The following is a 17,306-nucleotide window of genomic DNA, read 5'->3' as shown; positions in this document are numbered from 1 at the left end:
CGATGCGCCCTTAGTTACCGAGAAAAAGTCTATACTTCGATTTCATGCTTTTCTGTCAGTCCGTCTCTCTGTCCGCGAATGTAACTCCTCCATCTGTTATCAAAACAGATATAATGACAAATGAGGTGTAGAATGAGGGAGCTTATAACCCAGATACGGTATAATAGGTGAAAAATGTGACCACGGATTTCCGGTTTTAGAGGTGCAACTGTATTAAAGTCATCAAAAGAGTACAAGCGATATATTATTCGACGCCTATTAGCAAGACAAAAATAAATAAGTATATTTCCGGTTTCATTCCTATCTGTCTGTCCGTTTGTCTGTCCGCGAATATAACTTTTACGTTAGTAGAACTGATAAAATGACAAATGAGGCGTCGAGTGGGAGCTTATAACTGAAGAATGGTAGTAAAGGGGAGAAAATTAACCCCGGTTCCAAAGTTGGAACTGGAAGTACTTTTAATAGACAAAGCGATATACTACTCGATGCGCCTTAGCAAGACGAGAATAAATATATACTTCCAGTTTTTATATCCCTTCCGGTTAAGAAGGTGTAACTGGAACTGCCACAGTTAAAGTAAATGTGATATCAATCATGACGTATTGAAAAGACGAGCTCGAATATACACTTCCGGTTTTGATGTTATTTCCGGTTAAAACGTTAATAACAGGAAGGCACGTACGTGATTGGCTTTTCCTGAAATGAGCTTCTGCAGACGCTTTCTCTAAAAAAGGGTCAACAACTTAGTTGTTCTTACTGTGAAAGTGTATTTTAAGCTCTAAAGACTTAATAAAATGTATCGAAAGGCCAAGTAAAGCTCAAGTAGGAATCCTAACGATATTTAACGTGAATATATTTTATTCTTTTTATTATTGGAATCAGCTGGAAAACTAAAATTAATTAAATAAGTATTCAATAAAAATATTGCTCTCTAAAAGATCAAACTAGTGTGTATGTCAAAAATAAGTAAAAATAATTATCGTAGTTTTTAGTAATACATGAATTTATTTTCCTTGTGGATATGTTTTATTTAATTACAAATTTAAGCAACTACTTTAAAAATATTAAATATTTTTAAATATGTGGATCAATTAATGTTTATTTGTTCTTTAACACGTTGACGGACAGAACATCTATAGACGTCTAATTTCTATTGATGTAATGTAACACAAGGTCTATGGACGTTGCATTTTTCCCTATTCTACTTTTCAAAATACATATAGTGTCATAACACTTGCTTATACATTTGACGCACTGTCCATCAACGTGTTAAATAGGAAATGTTTAAATTCTCACCCACGAGCTTTAAAACGAACTCTGGTATTCATTTACTAATTTTCTAATATTTAGCTTTTCCAAATACTGATAATTCTAATGCTACATTAAATGAAATATGATTAAATCCTACATGCCACATGTAAGACTAATTGGAGAGCATAACATGTTTGTGTCGTATTTCATCAGAGTTTATCACAATGTATACTGCGAGGCATAAGTTAGGAATATAGAAAATTTATGCCCATTTTCATAGTTGATTTTTTCGTGAACAGATTAACGGATTCCGCTAATTTTTTTTTCTGCAAACGTGCCCAGATATGTCGCCGAACGGTTCTTATTTAGAGATCTAAAACAAATGAGAGTACTGGATATTATGGAGGAAAAAGCCAGAACAAAATTTGCTGAGCTAGAAGACCATCCAAACCAGATCCTGCAAGAGATGTGTATCATAGATCCTGCCATCCAGTATGATGTGTATCATAGATGGAAACACAGGAGACCCAAACAGCAAATATTAGTTAATATATAATAAAGGCTAGATAAACGTAGCTCTATCAAAAGAAAACAACTTGCTCACCTTTGGCATCTCATTATATTTATTAATGTTGATTTTTATACGTTTCAGACATCCCTCAAAAAAAATATACAAAAACTTCAAAACGGCTTCAGCCACTAAACAAATCAATAAAATATTAACAATAGGCGAAAGCCACAAAAAAATATTAGTAGCAAAACCCAAAAAAGGGCATGAGGGGCCCACATCCTCGAGCGCCGAGTCACCGAACTGGACATAGCCCAGAGGGGGGACTCGGCGCCCGAGCAAGCAAAACATATCGAAGATAAGTCACTAGAGATAGCGGGAATAGAGCGCCTCACGCTGGCCTGCATTGATCGGGGTAGGATTTCATATGGGAGTCCGTGTACCCAAGACTCACATATGATAAGCACTTTGCTGATTGAGAGTGGATGCTGATAAGTGGATGGTCTGGAGCATTGAAGCGGGGTGGAGTGATTCCTGCTTACGGGAGTTAATCCTCCTCGCCCCAATGAATTGTATCACCCGAATGTCATTCTCTAGGGGTGAGCAAGTCTCTCAGGCTGGGTTAAATCACTATGCTTGCTTGCTAATTTTTTTTCTATTATTTTAGATATTTCTGTAGTATTTATACAGTTGTGCAAAGATTTACTCAAACTTCTTTTTTGTACTTATACCGGGAGGAAGAAAAGAAACGTTTTTCTTATGTTAAGTTTGAAAAACTCTGTAGGGAGGAAGAGGTACAAATATGAGTATACATTGGAATCGTTTTGTAGTCTTATGTTTTGTGAACATTTTTTTTAATGTGTCTGATATCTTGATAAACAAATAAAATAGACGGTTTTGTAGTTTAACATGTGCTTTAACAGAAACAAAAGATTGAGACACCCTGTAGGGAGGAAAAGGTAAAAAGTTGGTTATGAATCGATACCATGTTGTAGCCTTATATTGTGCGAATCTTTTATTTTTTTGATTTCTCTGACATCTTTAATAACAAAGAAACTAGACGGTTTTACTCTTTAATATGTATTTTGAGTGACAAATGTCGACAAACCCTTATCGGCGTCGATAAGAACTATTTACGATATGTGCCTTTCTGTTTTAAAATTTTGTTAACTGTTATTTTTTATTGTTAACTTAGTTTTGTTTCAGTTAAAGCACATGTTAAAGAGTAAAACGACATATTTTCTTTGTTTCTAAAGATATTAGGAAGACTCAAAAACACAATTTTCACAAAACATAAGACTACAATACGATTTTGAGGTATACTCAGATTTGTACCTCGTCCTCTCTACAGTGTGTCTCAAACTTAACAAAAGAAAAACATTTCTTTTCTTCCACCCGGTATAAGTACAAAAAAGAAGTTTGAGTAAATCTTTGCAAAACTGTTTAAATACTAAAGAAATATATCTAAAATAATAAAAAAAAAATAGCGGAATGTGTTAACCGTTCACGAAAAATCAACTATGAAAATGAGCATAAATTTTCTATTTCCTTAACTTATGCCTCGCAGTGTATGAATATATTTTCATGAAAGTCAATTATTATTATTATTAACTATTATAAAATTATAGAAAAATTTTTATTTTTAATAAAGCCCCCTAGAGAAAAACTCAGAATACTTTTATGATCAAATGATTTTCATTTTGTTTCAATTTTCAGATATACATATTAATACATATCGTTCATTTGGAAGAAGAGGGTTGTAACTAAGAATTTTCACTTTTTCAGTAGAAAGGTTTTAAGATTCATATTAGTTTATTTTATTTATTTTGTCAGTGTTTATTGATATTATAGTATTTAATGATTGAGTATGATAGATTTCTGATCTTTTTATCGCTCTGACAAGAATTTTCGTTTTTAAGATATCAGGTTTAGAAAAAAACTAAGATATAACTTTCTTGGATAAAGAAATATTATCTTTATAATATCCTATGTTTGCTCATAAAGTTACATTTTTTAGGAATTTTATTAATAAAAATTATTAAAAATGCAATTATATCAATTATGATTTAATAAAACTTATTAATAAAACATTAAAAAAAAACTTATTAAGTAGTTCGTATCCGTTCTTCAACAAACAATGAAACATAAAGCAATAATAATAATAATAATTGTTTTTCTTTACAAATTTTTGTGAAAGGCAACGGAAAAGGAAAATTTTCTTTATTAAAAACAATTCTTTTTTCTAGCTTCAGATATTCCCACTTTTTTATAAAATCTTTGCAATGCAAAAAAATGATAATTCACATAAAACAAAATATCTTTGAATAATAAGGTTACATTTCACACAACTACTTTTTACGCACATTATATTGCTTCTTTTTTATGATGAATTTTCCAAAAAAAAAGTTACAACTAAGAAAGTATCCTTCTATCAGAACAATCTGTTCAATTTAAGTGTTATAATTTTTAAGAAAAATGTTTATATCTTTACTTATAACTCTATATCCCAAAAATAAATCACCCTTTTAATTAAATTAACTTATTTTGTCTATTGTATTCCAAGATATAACTGTGTTCTCTAAACCGAATAACATTCTGTAGAGATAGTTAGGGGAAAACCAAAGAGTTACATCTGCCATCTCTCGGAGACTAGTGTACTTACACATGGAACTATTTTTTCCATAGTAGAAGTCATTATTTGGAAGGTATTGATGCAATAAAAAAGAACTTACATTTTGAGATGTAACCCTCTTCTTCCAAATGAACGATATACATACATTCTATATAAATTTATAACCTACTATTTTTAATAGGAATAAATCAGTGTAAAAATTTTACTTAAAAATTTGACTGTACGTAATGAAATCATTTTTTAAAGTTATACTTCTTTATTCGCGATTGGGAAAAATGTTGGAAGTGAATTTTTATAAAGGCGACAGTATGAAGTACTCGCATACCGACAGTATGAAGTTATTTGCTAAATCTTTCAAGCTACATATCAATGCAAATAAAGTGTGAAAAAAATATATTGGTGTTTTTAGTAAATACATTTATTATAATTTTTGTGTCTTTAGATTTGTCTTCGTGGAGAATAGAATAATTAATTAGTATCAAAATATAATGAACACAAAATTAAAAATTTGGGTAGAGAACCTAACGTTTTTTAGATTGTCTACGATTCATCAAGGGAAAAGTAATTGCGGGGAGGGTACAGTTGATCAAAAATGACGTGTTAACGTTATTTATAATTTTTGGTATTATTTTAAGTATTAAGATTAATTTAATATGTACAGAAAAGTACAATTAAGCTGTCTAAAATATATTTATTTCATTGAAATCATAATAATAGAAGTATAACTTCTTACGTGCGTACAAAGTACACACGCTCTTTTTTGAAGTTATACTTCTTTACGGGCGTAATGACGGTGAAATTTTATATGGGAAAACCTAGCGACCGGGCGCATGCGCATTATAACTTTGTTCTGATTGGATGTTCAAATGACATGACAAAAATTATCCGATATGGCAGCTGTGACACAGCTGTGGGACTGTGCATGGTTTGGTTATAATGTATGCTTGTTGCGTTTTAAAATTTGTAGGAAGAGAAACAACAAACAAAAAGTTAGTTAATGGTTATACTGCCTTTTTAAATAGTTTTCATATTATATTTTTGGACTTATTTACATAGAAGAGATGATTGTTGCATGCCAATGTGAAAGCTCATCAAACTGTGCCTAGTATGAGTGCCGCAGATCTCGCTTATTCAAAGCTAAATAATCTTTCACTGGTAAGTGTTTTATAAATAGTTGATCAAATTTTGTTATGATATTTGAACATAGCCACTTCGCACGACGCAATTGATTGCGAAATTTATTAGTCGTTATACGGGCTCCGATACCTACCTTGAACCTACCAAAATACATAAGTAGTATGTAATACTTTTATTTTACACCTTAATATTCACCTAATATATTGTCTTCTTACCCTATGTTTTGTTGTATTTTTTCAATTCTAAATCATTTCAATTCAAAATCAAAATAATTTATTTACATAAGTTAAAAATGTCAAAAGGTTAATCTGTTTAGTTAGACGATCTTCGCACATAATGACAAGCTGTGTCTGTAGCGCAGTTTTAATGCGGGTGAATCCCAATACAACGCAAATACCAGCCGCGTGGTAAGTTGGTTCGAATCCCAATAGAAACTTTTATTTTTTTATTTTTTTTTATACATTTTATGATTGTATGTAAGTATATTTATTATATAATTTTATTTTCAGAAAATACGTATTTAGTTAAAAATTTTTCCGACAATTAATGTTCAGAAATCATTTGTGGCATTTTTAATGTGTTTGTGTGTGTTTTATTTTTTTATTATTTTAATTTTATTTTTGGCACTGTTTTAATAAAAATGTTTGAGAAGTATTAAGTATAAATTAATTTAATATTTAAATAAAATATAAATAAAAAGTATATTAATTTCGTTTATAATCATATAATCATATAATCATATAATAGAAGTATAACTTCTTACGTGCGTACAAAGTACACACACATTCTTTTTTATTTAAATTCTGAACTTTCCGCCGTTTTCAGAAACAGTTTTTTTGTTATTTTGAAATATCAAAGAAATATGTTTATACATTATTCCTATGAGACATTGGACAAAAAATACTGCTTACGATGTAAACCTTTATGGCCATTATTTCCTATGTTTTTTTAATCAATATATCTGTTATAGGATCTTAACCACTGGGTGCAGGGATGGGTAGACTGGAACATGGTCCTAAACACCAAGGGCGGTCCAACGCTTGCAGGTCCAGTAGACTCCCCCATAATTGCCAATGTAACGGAATTCTACAAGCAACCTACGTACTACGCTATGGGACACTTCTCCAAATTTATTCCAAGGGGATCTGTCAGAATATATTCCTCCCAATGTGATAACGATAATAAAGTGGACTTGGTTGCATTTAAAAGACCGGATGGAGGAAAAGTTGTTGTTATATTAAACAGGTAATTGGTCTATTTATAGTCTGGGCATTATTGGAGAACAGGCCATTTTTGGGAAAAGTTATTTACCAGCAATTTTATTGCTGGAATCGAATCTTATTATCCGATACCGATAGATTAATAATATAGGTATTCGAAAAACGTGTTTTTTTCAATTTCTGCTCTATAACTCCAAAGATTTTAACTTTACAGCAAAAACACCCAAATAAAAATTCACCGTAATTAAATTCTGCATAGAGACGTGTTTTTTCCGATTTACTTCGACGAAAATTTTTCCCGGAAAATGCCGGTTTTCCAACGGAATCTTTAGTTTTCAGCTAAAATTTTAGATAAGTAATTGTCCATCAATAATTAAATAACTTGGTAGCATAAAAGCTACTTTCGTATAGATTATGATTCGAGAAGCAGATGTAAATTGAATGAACAGTTTAGCAACAATTCAATTGTTAATTAAAAATTTACGGTGGCTATGATAACCACAATAATTAACATACATAATAACATAACAATAACTATGATTTTTGTATAAAAAACGCTGTACCTATCTAATGTACTTTATAAAATTTAAATTGGACTATTTAAGAGGCCTCAGGAATATTTTAAAATTATAAAGAATTTTTTGGCTTATAAACAAATAGAATATTTAGGAAAATATTAAATTAAGTTAAATCATGAAAACGGTATTTAAATAAAAAGCGGCAGGACACTTCTTTTAAAAGAAAAAACGTTTAATTATGATGGGTAGTTCCTGAGATACAACCGGTCAAAGTTTACCAGAATTTACGGCAAAGATATAAAAAAATAGGATCATAATTTTAGAACCATCACCTTTTTATTTTTATCCTCTTTCTTCACACCAATTTTCATAGCTTTAAAATAATCATAACATATATTAATATAATATAAACTATCGACATTACGAGTGAAAATTGCCAAAAATAGCAAAATTCTAATCAAAAATTAGGCATTAATTAAACAAATAGGTACATTTTCTCGGTTTCCCATGGAGCAATTTTCTTGATTATTTTTTTGTTCCCAAGTAACTCGAGTAGAGCCATCTAACTAACGCAATATTAAATGTCAAAGTTGCTTTTGCTTTGTTATAATAAAATAATTTATTTATTATAACAAAATTTTTAATTTGTTTAAATAAAGATTGTTTAAATAATTATACAGCTTTCAGATGAGAATATTTGTGTTTTTAACGTTAAAAGGTACACTTGTCACTTGTAGTAAGTTTATCTAAAAAAAGTCTATAACTGGAAAAAATATGTAGTTTTCTTTTCTTATAAATAAATTAATCTATTATAACAAAACAAAAGCAAGTTTGATATTTAATAATGCGTTAGTTAGATGGCTCTACATGAGTTACTTGAGAACAAAAAAAGAATGAAGAAAATTGCTCCATGGGAAGCCGAGAAAATGCATTTTTTTAACGTATACCGATTTTGAACTTTGAGATTATATTACATTTTCTCCAATCTGATTTGATTGGAATTTTGCTATTTTTGGCAATTTTCACTCGTAATATCGATAGTTTTTATTATAATAATATATGTTATGATTATTTTAAAGTTATGAAAATTGGTGTGAAAAAAGAGGATAAAAATAAAAAGGTGATGGTTTGAAAATTATGATCTTATTGTTTATATCTTTGCCGTAAATGCCGGTCAACTTTAACCGGTTTTATCTCAGGAATCACTCATCACAATTAAACGTTTTTTCTTTCAGAAAAAGTGTCCTCCCACTTTTTTTCCAATACCGTTTTCATAATTTCATTTAATTTAATATTTCCCGAGACAGTCTATTTGTTTATAAGCCAAAAAATTGTTTATAAATTTAAAATTTTTCTGAGGCCGCTTAAACAGTCTAATTTCAATTATGTAACGTACATTAGATAGGTACAGTGTCTTTTTATAAAAAATTCATAGTTATTACTATGTATCGTAATTATCGTGGTGATCATAGCGACCGTCAATTTTTAATTACCAATTTAATTTTTTCTAAACTGTTCATTCAGTTTCCATCGGCTTCTGGAATTATAATCTATACAAAAAGATCTTCTATACTACCAAACTATTTAATCATTGATAAACAATTACTTATCTAAAATTTTAGTTAAAAATTAAAGATTTTGTTGGAAAAACCGGCATTTTCCGGGGAAAATTTTCGTCGAAGTAAATTGGAAGAAAAAAGTCTCTATGCAGAATTTAATTACGGTGAATTTTGATTTCAGTGTTTTTGGTGTAAAGTTAACATCTTTGGAGTTATAGAGCAAAAATTGAACAAAACATGATTTTCGGACGCCATTTTGGTTATTAAAAAAAGTAGCACACTGTCTGCGGACTTTACATACCTATATTATTAATATATACAATCATAAGATTCGATTCCAGCAATAAAATTGCTGGTAAATAACTTTTCCTTCTATTTTGCTAATTTATCCAGAGTGTTATTAGTATAATAGTTTAGTTTAAAAAGGGTGACAAAACTGTACTCGAAAACTATAGAGAAATAATCCTGCTCAGTACCGCTCTGAAATTGACCACAAAAGTCATAACCACCAAAATCACCAACGAAATAGACATAGTAGATGAACAACAAGGCTTTAGATCCGGACGATCCAGCAACGATGCAGTTTTTGTCGTCAGGCGAGTCATGGAAAAATCTCTAGAATCCAACGTCCCGGTTTACTGTTAGATTATCGAAAACATATACAGCAAAAATAACATACAGGTCATAATTAATAACAAACTAACAGAGCCGATACCAGTGGAAAGAGGCATACGTTAAGGAGACTCATTGAACCCGCTGTTTTTTAAACTCATCATGGATGAAAGTATTCATAAAGTCAAAAACCTGAGTATAGGGTACAGAATGGGTGAAGAAATTATCTATATAGTAAGCTATGCTGATGATGCCATACTTATTGCAGAGAGTGAAGATGATCTTCAGAGACTTTAATATCAATTTAATATAACAGCAAGAAAGTTCAACATGAAAATATAAGCGAATAAAACAAAAAGTATGATAATCCCTAAAGGTCCAATGAGGTGCAAGCTGAAAATGAACAGCAAAATAATCCGGCAAGAAAGTATGAGCTAACTGGGAGTATTAATGCACAGTTATGGAGATACAGAAGCTGAAGTTGCCCAACAAATAAACAAAGCGAACAGAATAGCAGGATAAACACACAACCCGGTGCAACACATATCTACACTCAAAAAAATTTAGTTCGTAATATTCATTAACAGGGATTATTGAATAGTACTTCGTTGTAAAAACAATTTAATTTTTTGCTTCAACAAACTTTTAGACATTGATCAATAGGGAGCGGATTTTATGCTAAATGCATATTGCATGCATATTTCGCATATTTGAGAACTTTACTAAATTTTGCATATTTTGTGCGTATTTAAAAACATTTAAGTGAAAAAAAATTTAAATTTTTTAATTCGAGAACTACTTGAAGAGAGACGGCTCATTCACTGTCCTTCATTTTTTCTTAGAAAATACCCGATTTTTACACAAAGTACTTATAGTGCTTATAGTACGCCGTTATAAACTGATTGTAGGATGTTAAAATGTTAAAGTGATGAAGGATGGTTTACCCGGAAATCCGAATTTTATTTACTTTTATTATATTTAGTAAGTACCTAGTACCTCTAATTCTGGAGATTCTTTTAAATCATCTATTGTTAAGAGAATGTACACCTTTAACCATAGTTTCACGATTTTCTAACGGAAATTAACAAGCTATTTTAAATACGCCCCAATTACTTCTATTGATGTTGAAAGGAGTTTTTTAAGTTATAAAAATATTTTATCTTTTCAAAGAATATGTTTCCTAGTAAAGAATTTGGAAAAACACATTGTAGTGAATTATAATCGAAGTTATATTAATAGTGATATTGTTGTTTTATTTTAAATAGGTAACTATTGGTAGCAGTTTTTGTAAAAACTGTGAATAGATTGCATATATAAAAAATGATTTTATTTGAAAGATAATAAATAAGATTGCCGCCCCCCGTAAAAGAACCCCCTAGAATAGAATAGAACAGAAAATTTGTGGTTTCTCAAAATGCGCATTTTTTGAATTTTTGTGCATATCTTGCGCATATTTCGTAATTTTTTACGGCATATATATGCGCATATTTCATCAAAATTGATCGCATATAAATCCGCTCATATATAAATCAATAAAGTAATATTATGGTATATATTGAAAGTATTATATATTAATAAATGGATGTTCATCCATTCAATAAACGTAATACATTAGATCAACTAACGAAAATAATGAATTGATGAACATCGCTTTGTCGTTCCAGTAAAACCAAGAATTGGACAAATTTTAAGTATTGCTTTTGTTGTCTGAATTAACGTTTTTATTAATATTACGTACCTTTTCCGTTGAGTGTACGGACAGAAACAAAGGCCAAGATTTATAGGACCCTAGTTAGGCCGATTATGAGTTATACTGCGGAAAAAAAATCTGACACCACAAGGACAAAAAGACTGATATGGAAACGTGTGAAATGAAAATAGTTCGAGATATCACAGGTAAATCATTATGGAACAGAAAACGTAGCGCAGACCTCGTGCAAAGCTGTAATATAGAGAACATAAATGACTATACACTGGACACTGAACAGAAAAAAAAATGGTATAGCCATAATATAAGCAGAATGGGAGAGGGAAGACTGGTAGAGATAGTACGAGACAGATCCAAAAACGGCCGAAAGAGTATAGGAAGGCCAAGAAAGAGATGGAGTGACAACCTGGATATCTGATAAGGAGGCATCCGATGCAACAGGTGCGAGCCTATTAACGAAGAAGAAGAAGAAGAAATAAAGATTATAAATTAGTGTTACTTTCATGTACCCATAAATAAAATGTAAAATAGAGGGTTCGGTTTTAGCCGGTTCGGTTCACTACTTCACATTGCGTTGAATCCCGTCTACAGTTTTTATCTTTTTCTATTACATATATTTAGTCCATGTGGTGAGACCGCTCCCGTCTGAAAAATTTCTGATTCGGTTTCTTTGCGGATTCCTATTAAAAAATGTCACCTTTAAACAGATCTCAGGGTGTCGGGCGGAATATTTGGGCGCAAATTGTTTAAACAATTTTTTTAAACAAATACAAAAGATCACTTTGTTTTGCTCTGGAATATACATTTTTAGGTTTTTTGGGTCGCTCTAAACAAGAAAGGTATCTCGTAGTTTTTCACAAGAAATTGATAATTTTCGAGTTATAGGCGATTTAAATCTGAAAAATGCGAAAATTCGCATTTTCGAGGCTTAAAAACTCACATTTAAATTAGTATCTTTGAGGTTACCGGATTCTTAATTTGAAGGTTAAACATTCAGCTTCAAGATTCTGAAGAGTGATCGCGTCTAACTTTAATTTAAATCGTTGTTTTTTAATTGCTAAATATGCATGTTTAACCGATTTTTTGCCGGTGCAGCGCGCTTTATTTCAAATATCTCCTTTTCCTCCCGGAGGAAAGTGCTCCTTTTCCTCCCGAGAATGAAGTTTACTGTCCGACGCGTAGCTGAGGGCAGTAATCATTCAAGGCACCTTCGTCAAATAACAAGTAATTTTTTCTTTTTTAAATAGTTTGTTTTTTGTTTATGTCGCAAAATTTATTAGAGAAATAAAACTAACAAGTAGGTACATTATAACTGTCAACTGTCAAATATAAGTCAAATTATTAATGTAAACATTGTTAAATGAAAATACCAATTTACTGTTTTTTACCATTCTGCAAAATACAGGGTGTTCTATAAATAAACGTTAAAATGTATAGATACTTACATAATAGTTAAGAGAATATTGTATAGGGCGTCAATAAGTTATTTCATCAATGACATACTGTGACGTCACTTTTACTTTTCCTCCCTAGGGAATAAAAGTACTTTTCCTCCCTAGGGAGGAAAAGTACGACTTTGCTCCCTAAAATTAGGTCAGGAAAAGTATACTTTCGGTAGAGGTATGTGGAAAAATATTTTTCTCAAAATAATAAGTTTCTCAATAAATAGTTATTCTCAATAAAATAAGTTTCTTGTCATTTTTCTCAAAAGTTAATACTTTTAAAGTTATAAGCGATTTAAAATCCGAAAAATGACAAAAAAAACCACGTGGAATTGTATATTTCTCAAGCACATGGCGTACGATGCCACATTTCGTTGGATCCCAGCTTTAGATAGATCTCTTCTAGGTAGAATAATATGATCAAAACAGATTATTCATATTTTATAAATTAAAAAAATTATTTTATAATCTCTTAAACGCACAGGATGTCAAAGATAACCCTTTTTATTTATGTCAATAACATACGTGTCCACTAAGTGGTTATCCCTGTAACCATAATTTCACAGATTAATACCATTACGTTAATCTTTAATTACCGAAACCTCATATTTCAATTAAAGCAGCTTCAATTTCAATTAGGTAAATCCCCTTCTTATATCTCTGGATAAGTTACTCGATTTAGGATAACGTAGTCTGGAATAATAAGGTATATTAAAACAGAAGAACTTCTTCTTGATACAATTTAAAAGTTATCACGACTTGCAAAAATTTGAACGATCGGAACAACATTTTATGGATGTTAATACGATAATGAAAGGGAGCCTAAGAAAATTCAAAATTATGAACCTACAAACTATCATTAGTCAAGGGCGCATCTGTTTTGCGATGGACGTTGAGAGGTGACTTATATTTTTTTGCAGAAATTGCTTGAAATTAACTGATATAATATTAATTAATTTATCCTCCCACTCAAAGAGTTCCGGAACATTGTTTAAATAATCAAAATGTCAAAAAATGAAGGAAAAATTTGATATTTTCTTGGTTTTTTGTTTATAACTTTAAAAGTATTCACTTCAGAAAATACCTAGTAAAACTAACAGAAAAGTTGCATAATTAAATTTTCTACAATATAGGATTGGTTAAAAATTTAAAAAATTGTCACCCTTGGTGCAAAATAGCAATAATTGCGAAAAAAACATAAAACAACAAGTAGTGGCATTTTACGTTTTTAAACCATATATGCTCCACTTAGGACCTTTATGTTTTACCCAGAAAAACTCTATGATACAGCAATACAATACTGCAAATTTTATTAAGATCGGTTCAATATATTTTGCAAAATGAATTTTGCAATCCAGCTTGCGCAAAAAAAAATCATTTTTTCAAAATGTTGCAGGATTAAAAATAAAGCAGATAACAAGTCAATTAGTTTTTTTAATATAGAACAAATACTGTACCTTTCATTTTCAATTTGCAAAATTAAAATCGGTTAACTATTGCCGCGTCAGGAATTTTTTTAAATAAACATTAATTTTTGTATCTTTATGTAACATATTATTTTCTTACTTTATATTTTGTTGTATTTTAATATTTTAATTCCACAAAAATCAAACTAATTTGATTATTATTTGTGAAATATTATTTAAACAATTGTATACGTTTAAAAATAATAAACTTTTATTTTGTAAGTTAAAATATATGAACTAAGAAAATTTTTGTTAAAAGACGTGTAATTTTAAAGGACAGAGTATGAGTTTTTATTTTGCAATACACAAATTTATTTATTTATATTGAAATGTACTAAAAATTAAGATTTATCAATCATTATTAAAGGTCATTGGAATATCCAATCAGAGCAAAGCAATCCGCTGTCCTGCACGTAGCACCAAAAATTAATGTTTATTTAAAAAAATTCCTGGCGCCGTGGTAGTTAACCGCTTTTAATTTTGCAAATTGGAAATGAAAGGTGCATTATTTTTACAAATGCGCCCTAGTCTACATTGCCGGTTCTATGAACTCTTCACCGAAATACTCCTTTATGTGAGTGTCGATAGAGTTAGTAGCTTCAAATCAATCTATCTAATCTTTATATTCCAGTAATGCATCAACAATTTTGGTGATTTATTTAAATTTTTAATGTGTTAGTGGTATATAAATATACAACTAATACACTACAGCCGGTGCGTTTTGACTCATTTCAGTATTAGTCCAGTCGGGTTAGACGAATAACAGGCCTAACCTTGCATTAGGAGCTGCCCCAAATTTTATAATTCTGTCCTTTAGGGGAGATCAATAGTAGTGTCAATTTAAAATCTTGACTGAATTCCGCCGTTGCGTTAGCCGCCATCTTGATTTTAAACGAGAACCGTTTTTGCTCAATATCTCCGCCATTTTCAACTTTTCGACAAAAAGTATAACAACCAAAATTGTTGAAAATTTGATTTTCTATTATTTCTATTGTCACAATTTTTTCGTGCCGTCGATATTTTCCGAGTTATGGCGGAAAATAGTGACAGTTAGAGCATAATTATTGAATTATCTCGTTTATTATTAGTTTTTCGACAAAAATGTACTTATATAAAAATTGAGAGAATTAAATTCTACACAATTTTAATCTCTTTAATTTTTTTGCTAAAGTTAATATTTAAGGTAGTACGTATGCGATAACGGCGCGAGCGTAAGACCTGATTGATTTTGTAGCAATTGTTTTTGTTCAATATCTACGCCATTTCCAACTAAAATTGTTCCAAATATGATTTCCTACAATTTATTTTTAACAATTTTTTTCATGCAGTTGACATTTTCCGACTAAGTGGGAAAATATTAAAAAGTGGTGGGGTGAGCATTGAGCATAATTATTGAATTGAATCTTGTTCCCGAGCTGCCGCAAATTTTATAATTTTGTCCTTTAGGGGAGATCAATAATAGTGTAAATTTAAAATCTCGACTGAATTCCGCGATTGCATTAGCCGCCATATTGATTTTAAAGGAGAACCTGTTGCTTAATATCTCCACCATTTTCAACTTTTCGACAAAAACAGTAGGGATTAAAATTGTTGGAAACAATATCTACAATCTCTTTCCTACAATCTCTTTCCAATAATTTTTTTATGCGATTAATATTCTCCGAGTTAAGGGGGAAAATAGTGGAAGCGGAGGGGAAGCATAATTATTGAATTGTCTCATTTATTAACTTTACGACATAATTGTACATAAACAAAAATAAAGAGAATTATATTTTATACAATTTTTTAAACTTCCAATGAAACGCCAACCAAACTAAGTACATAAAAGACATAAAAAATTACTTATATGCATTAAGTTCACTTAATTTTATTAACTAGCGGGTTATATTGATTGAATTTGTCTGTCGATAATTAAGTTTCATGTCAGGTAACATATTTTAATATTTCAACAATTATTTTTAAATTATGGACCCTGTTGGTGGGAATTTTTCCATTCCCCCCTCGTAGACCTGCCACTGGTTCTCTCAAAAAATTGTAGTAAATAGTAATTGCAACAATTTCACTCCTTACACTTTTTGTCGAAAAGTTGAAAATGGCGGACATATTGAACAAAATCAATTATTGCTATAAAATCAATCAGGTCTTACGCTCGCGCCTTTACTGCATACGTACTACCTTAAATATGATTTTATTAAAAAATGAAGGATATCAGCATAGTACAAAATTTAAATCTCTTCATTTTTGTATAGATTCAAATTTGTTGTAAAGCTAATAATAAACGGGATAATTCAATAAATCAATAATTATGCTCTAACTGTCACTATTTATTCCCCATAACTCGGAAAATAACGACCGCACGAAAAAAAATTATAATAAACGAAACTATAGAAAATCGCATTTTCAACAATTTCAGATTTTACACTTTTTGTCGAAAAGTTGAAAATGGCGGAGATATTGAGCAAAAACCGTTCTCGTTTAAAATTAAGATGGCGGCTAACGCAACGGTCAAATTGAGTCGAGATTTAAAATTTATACTCCAATTGGCCCCCCTAAAGATTAGAAAAATAAAATTTGGGGCAGCTCGTAATGCAAGGTTAAATGCTATCCAGACCTGGCTATATTCTTACAAATCTATCTGACGAATGGTAGACTCAGAAACACGTGCAGGAAAATGGTGAGATACTCAAATTAAATCGAAACGAAACCGTCGGCATTTATTTTTTTATTACTTTTATTTTTATTAAATGGTATATCTAGTAATAAATTATTCTAATATGTTTTACAGAAATGATTACCCAATAGAGAGGACGATTATTCCATGTGACAGAGGCAATATTGAATTGCAGATAACCGCCCAGTCAATAACTACGTTACTCTTCTGGTAGACATGACACACAATAAAACCGTTCTTAGAAAACAATAGTCTATTATTTACCTATTTTAACCCTTAACTACTGATGGGGGTGTTTCAGGACGCAGACTCTGACATGTGGTATGTCATACCGTTGGCTATTCTCCTTTGTTATCAATATTAATTTGTATTATATCACTGTATTTGTTTTTTACATCAACTACCAAATGAAGACCTAAGTGGAAGAAGAAGGTATGTAACATTTTCTAAAATTTTGAGTTTTTTAGTGAATTAAGGTGGTATGTAACTTCACTGTCATATGACACTTATACTGTGCCGCGAAAAAGTAATAAGAGATATTCTAGTGGATGAAGGAGGTATGTAACATGTAAACTACGATTC

The 17,306-nt window shown here is 30.5% G+C and overlaps 1 protein-coding gene across 1 annotated transcript in view; it reads left to right on the top strand.

Moving 5' to 3' along the window:
• Positions 1-16,957, top strand: part of LOC126886789 (lysosomal acid glucosylceramidase-like) — an 89,946-nt gene extending 72,989 nt beyond the window's left edge. Inside the window, exons 8-9 of the mRNA XM_050653840.1 lie at positions 6,499-6,773; positions 16,839-16,957. Coding sequence (XP_050509797.1) covers positions 6,499-6,773; positions 16,839-16,938 — 375 coding nt within the window. The 3' untranslated portion in view covers positions 16,939-16,957. The remainder of the gene's footprint in view (positions 1-6,498; positions 6,774-16,838) is intronic.
• The last annotated feature ends 349 nt before the right edge of the window (positions 16,958-17,306 follow it).

The sequence above is a fragment of the Diabrotica virgifera genome, chromosome 6, assembly GCF_917563875.1.
Source record: "Diabrotica virgifera virgifera chromosome 6, PGI_DIABVI_V3a".
Classification (NCBI taxonomy): Eukaryota; Metazoa; Arthropoda; class Insecta; order Coleoptera; family Chrysomelidae; genus Diabrotica; species Diabrotica virgifera.
Note: the sequence above shows the minus strand (reverse complement) of the source record. Positions and strands in the feature narration are given on the sequence as shown.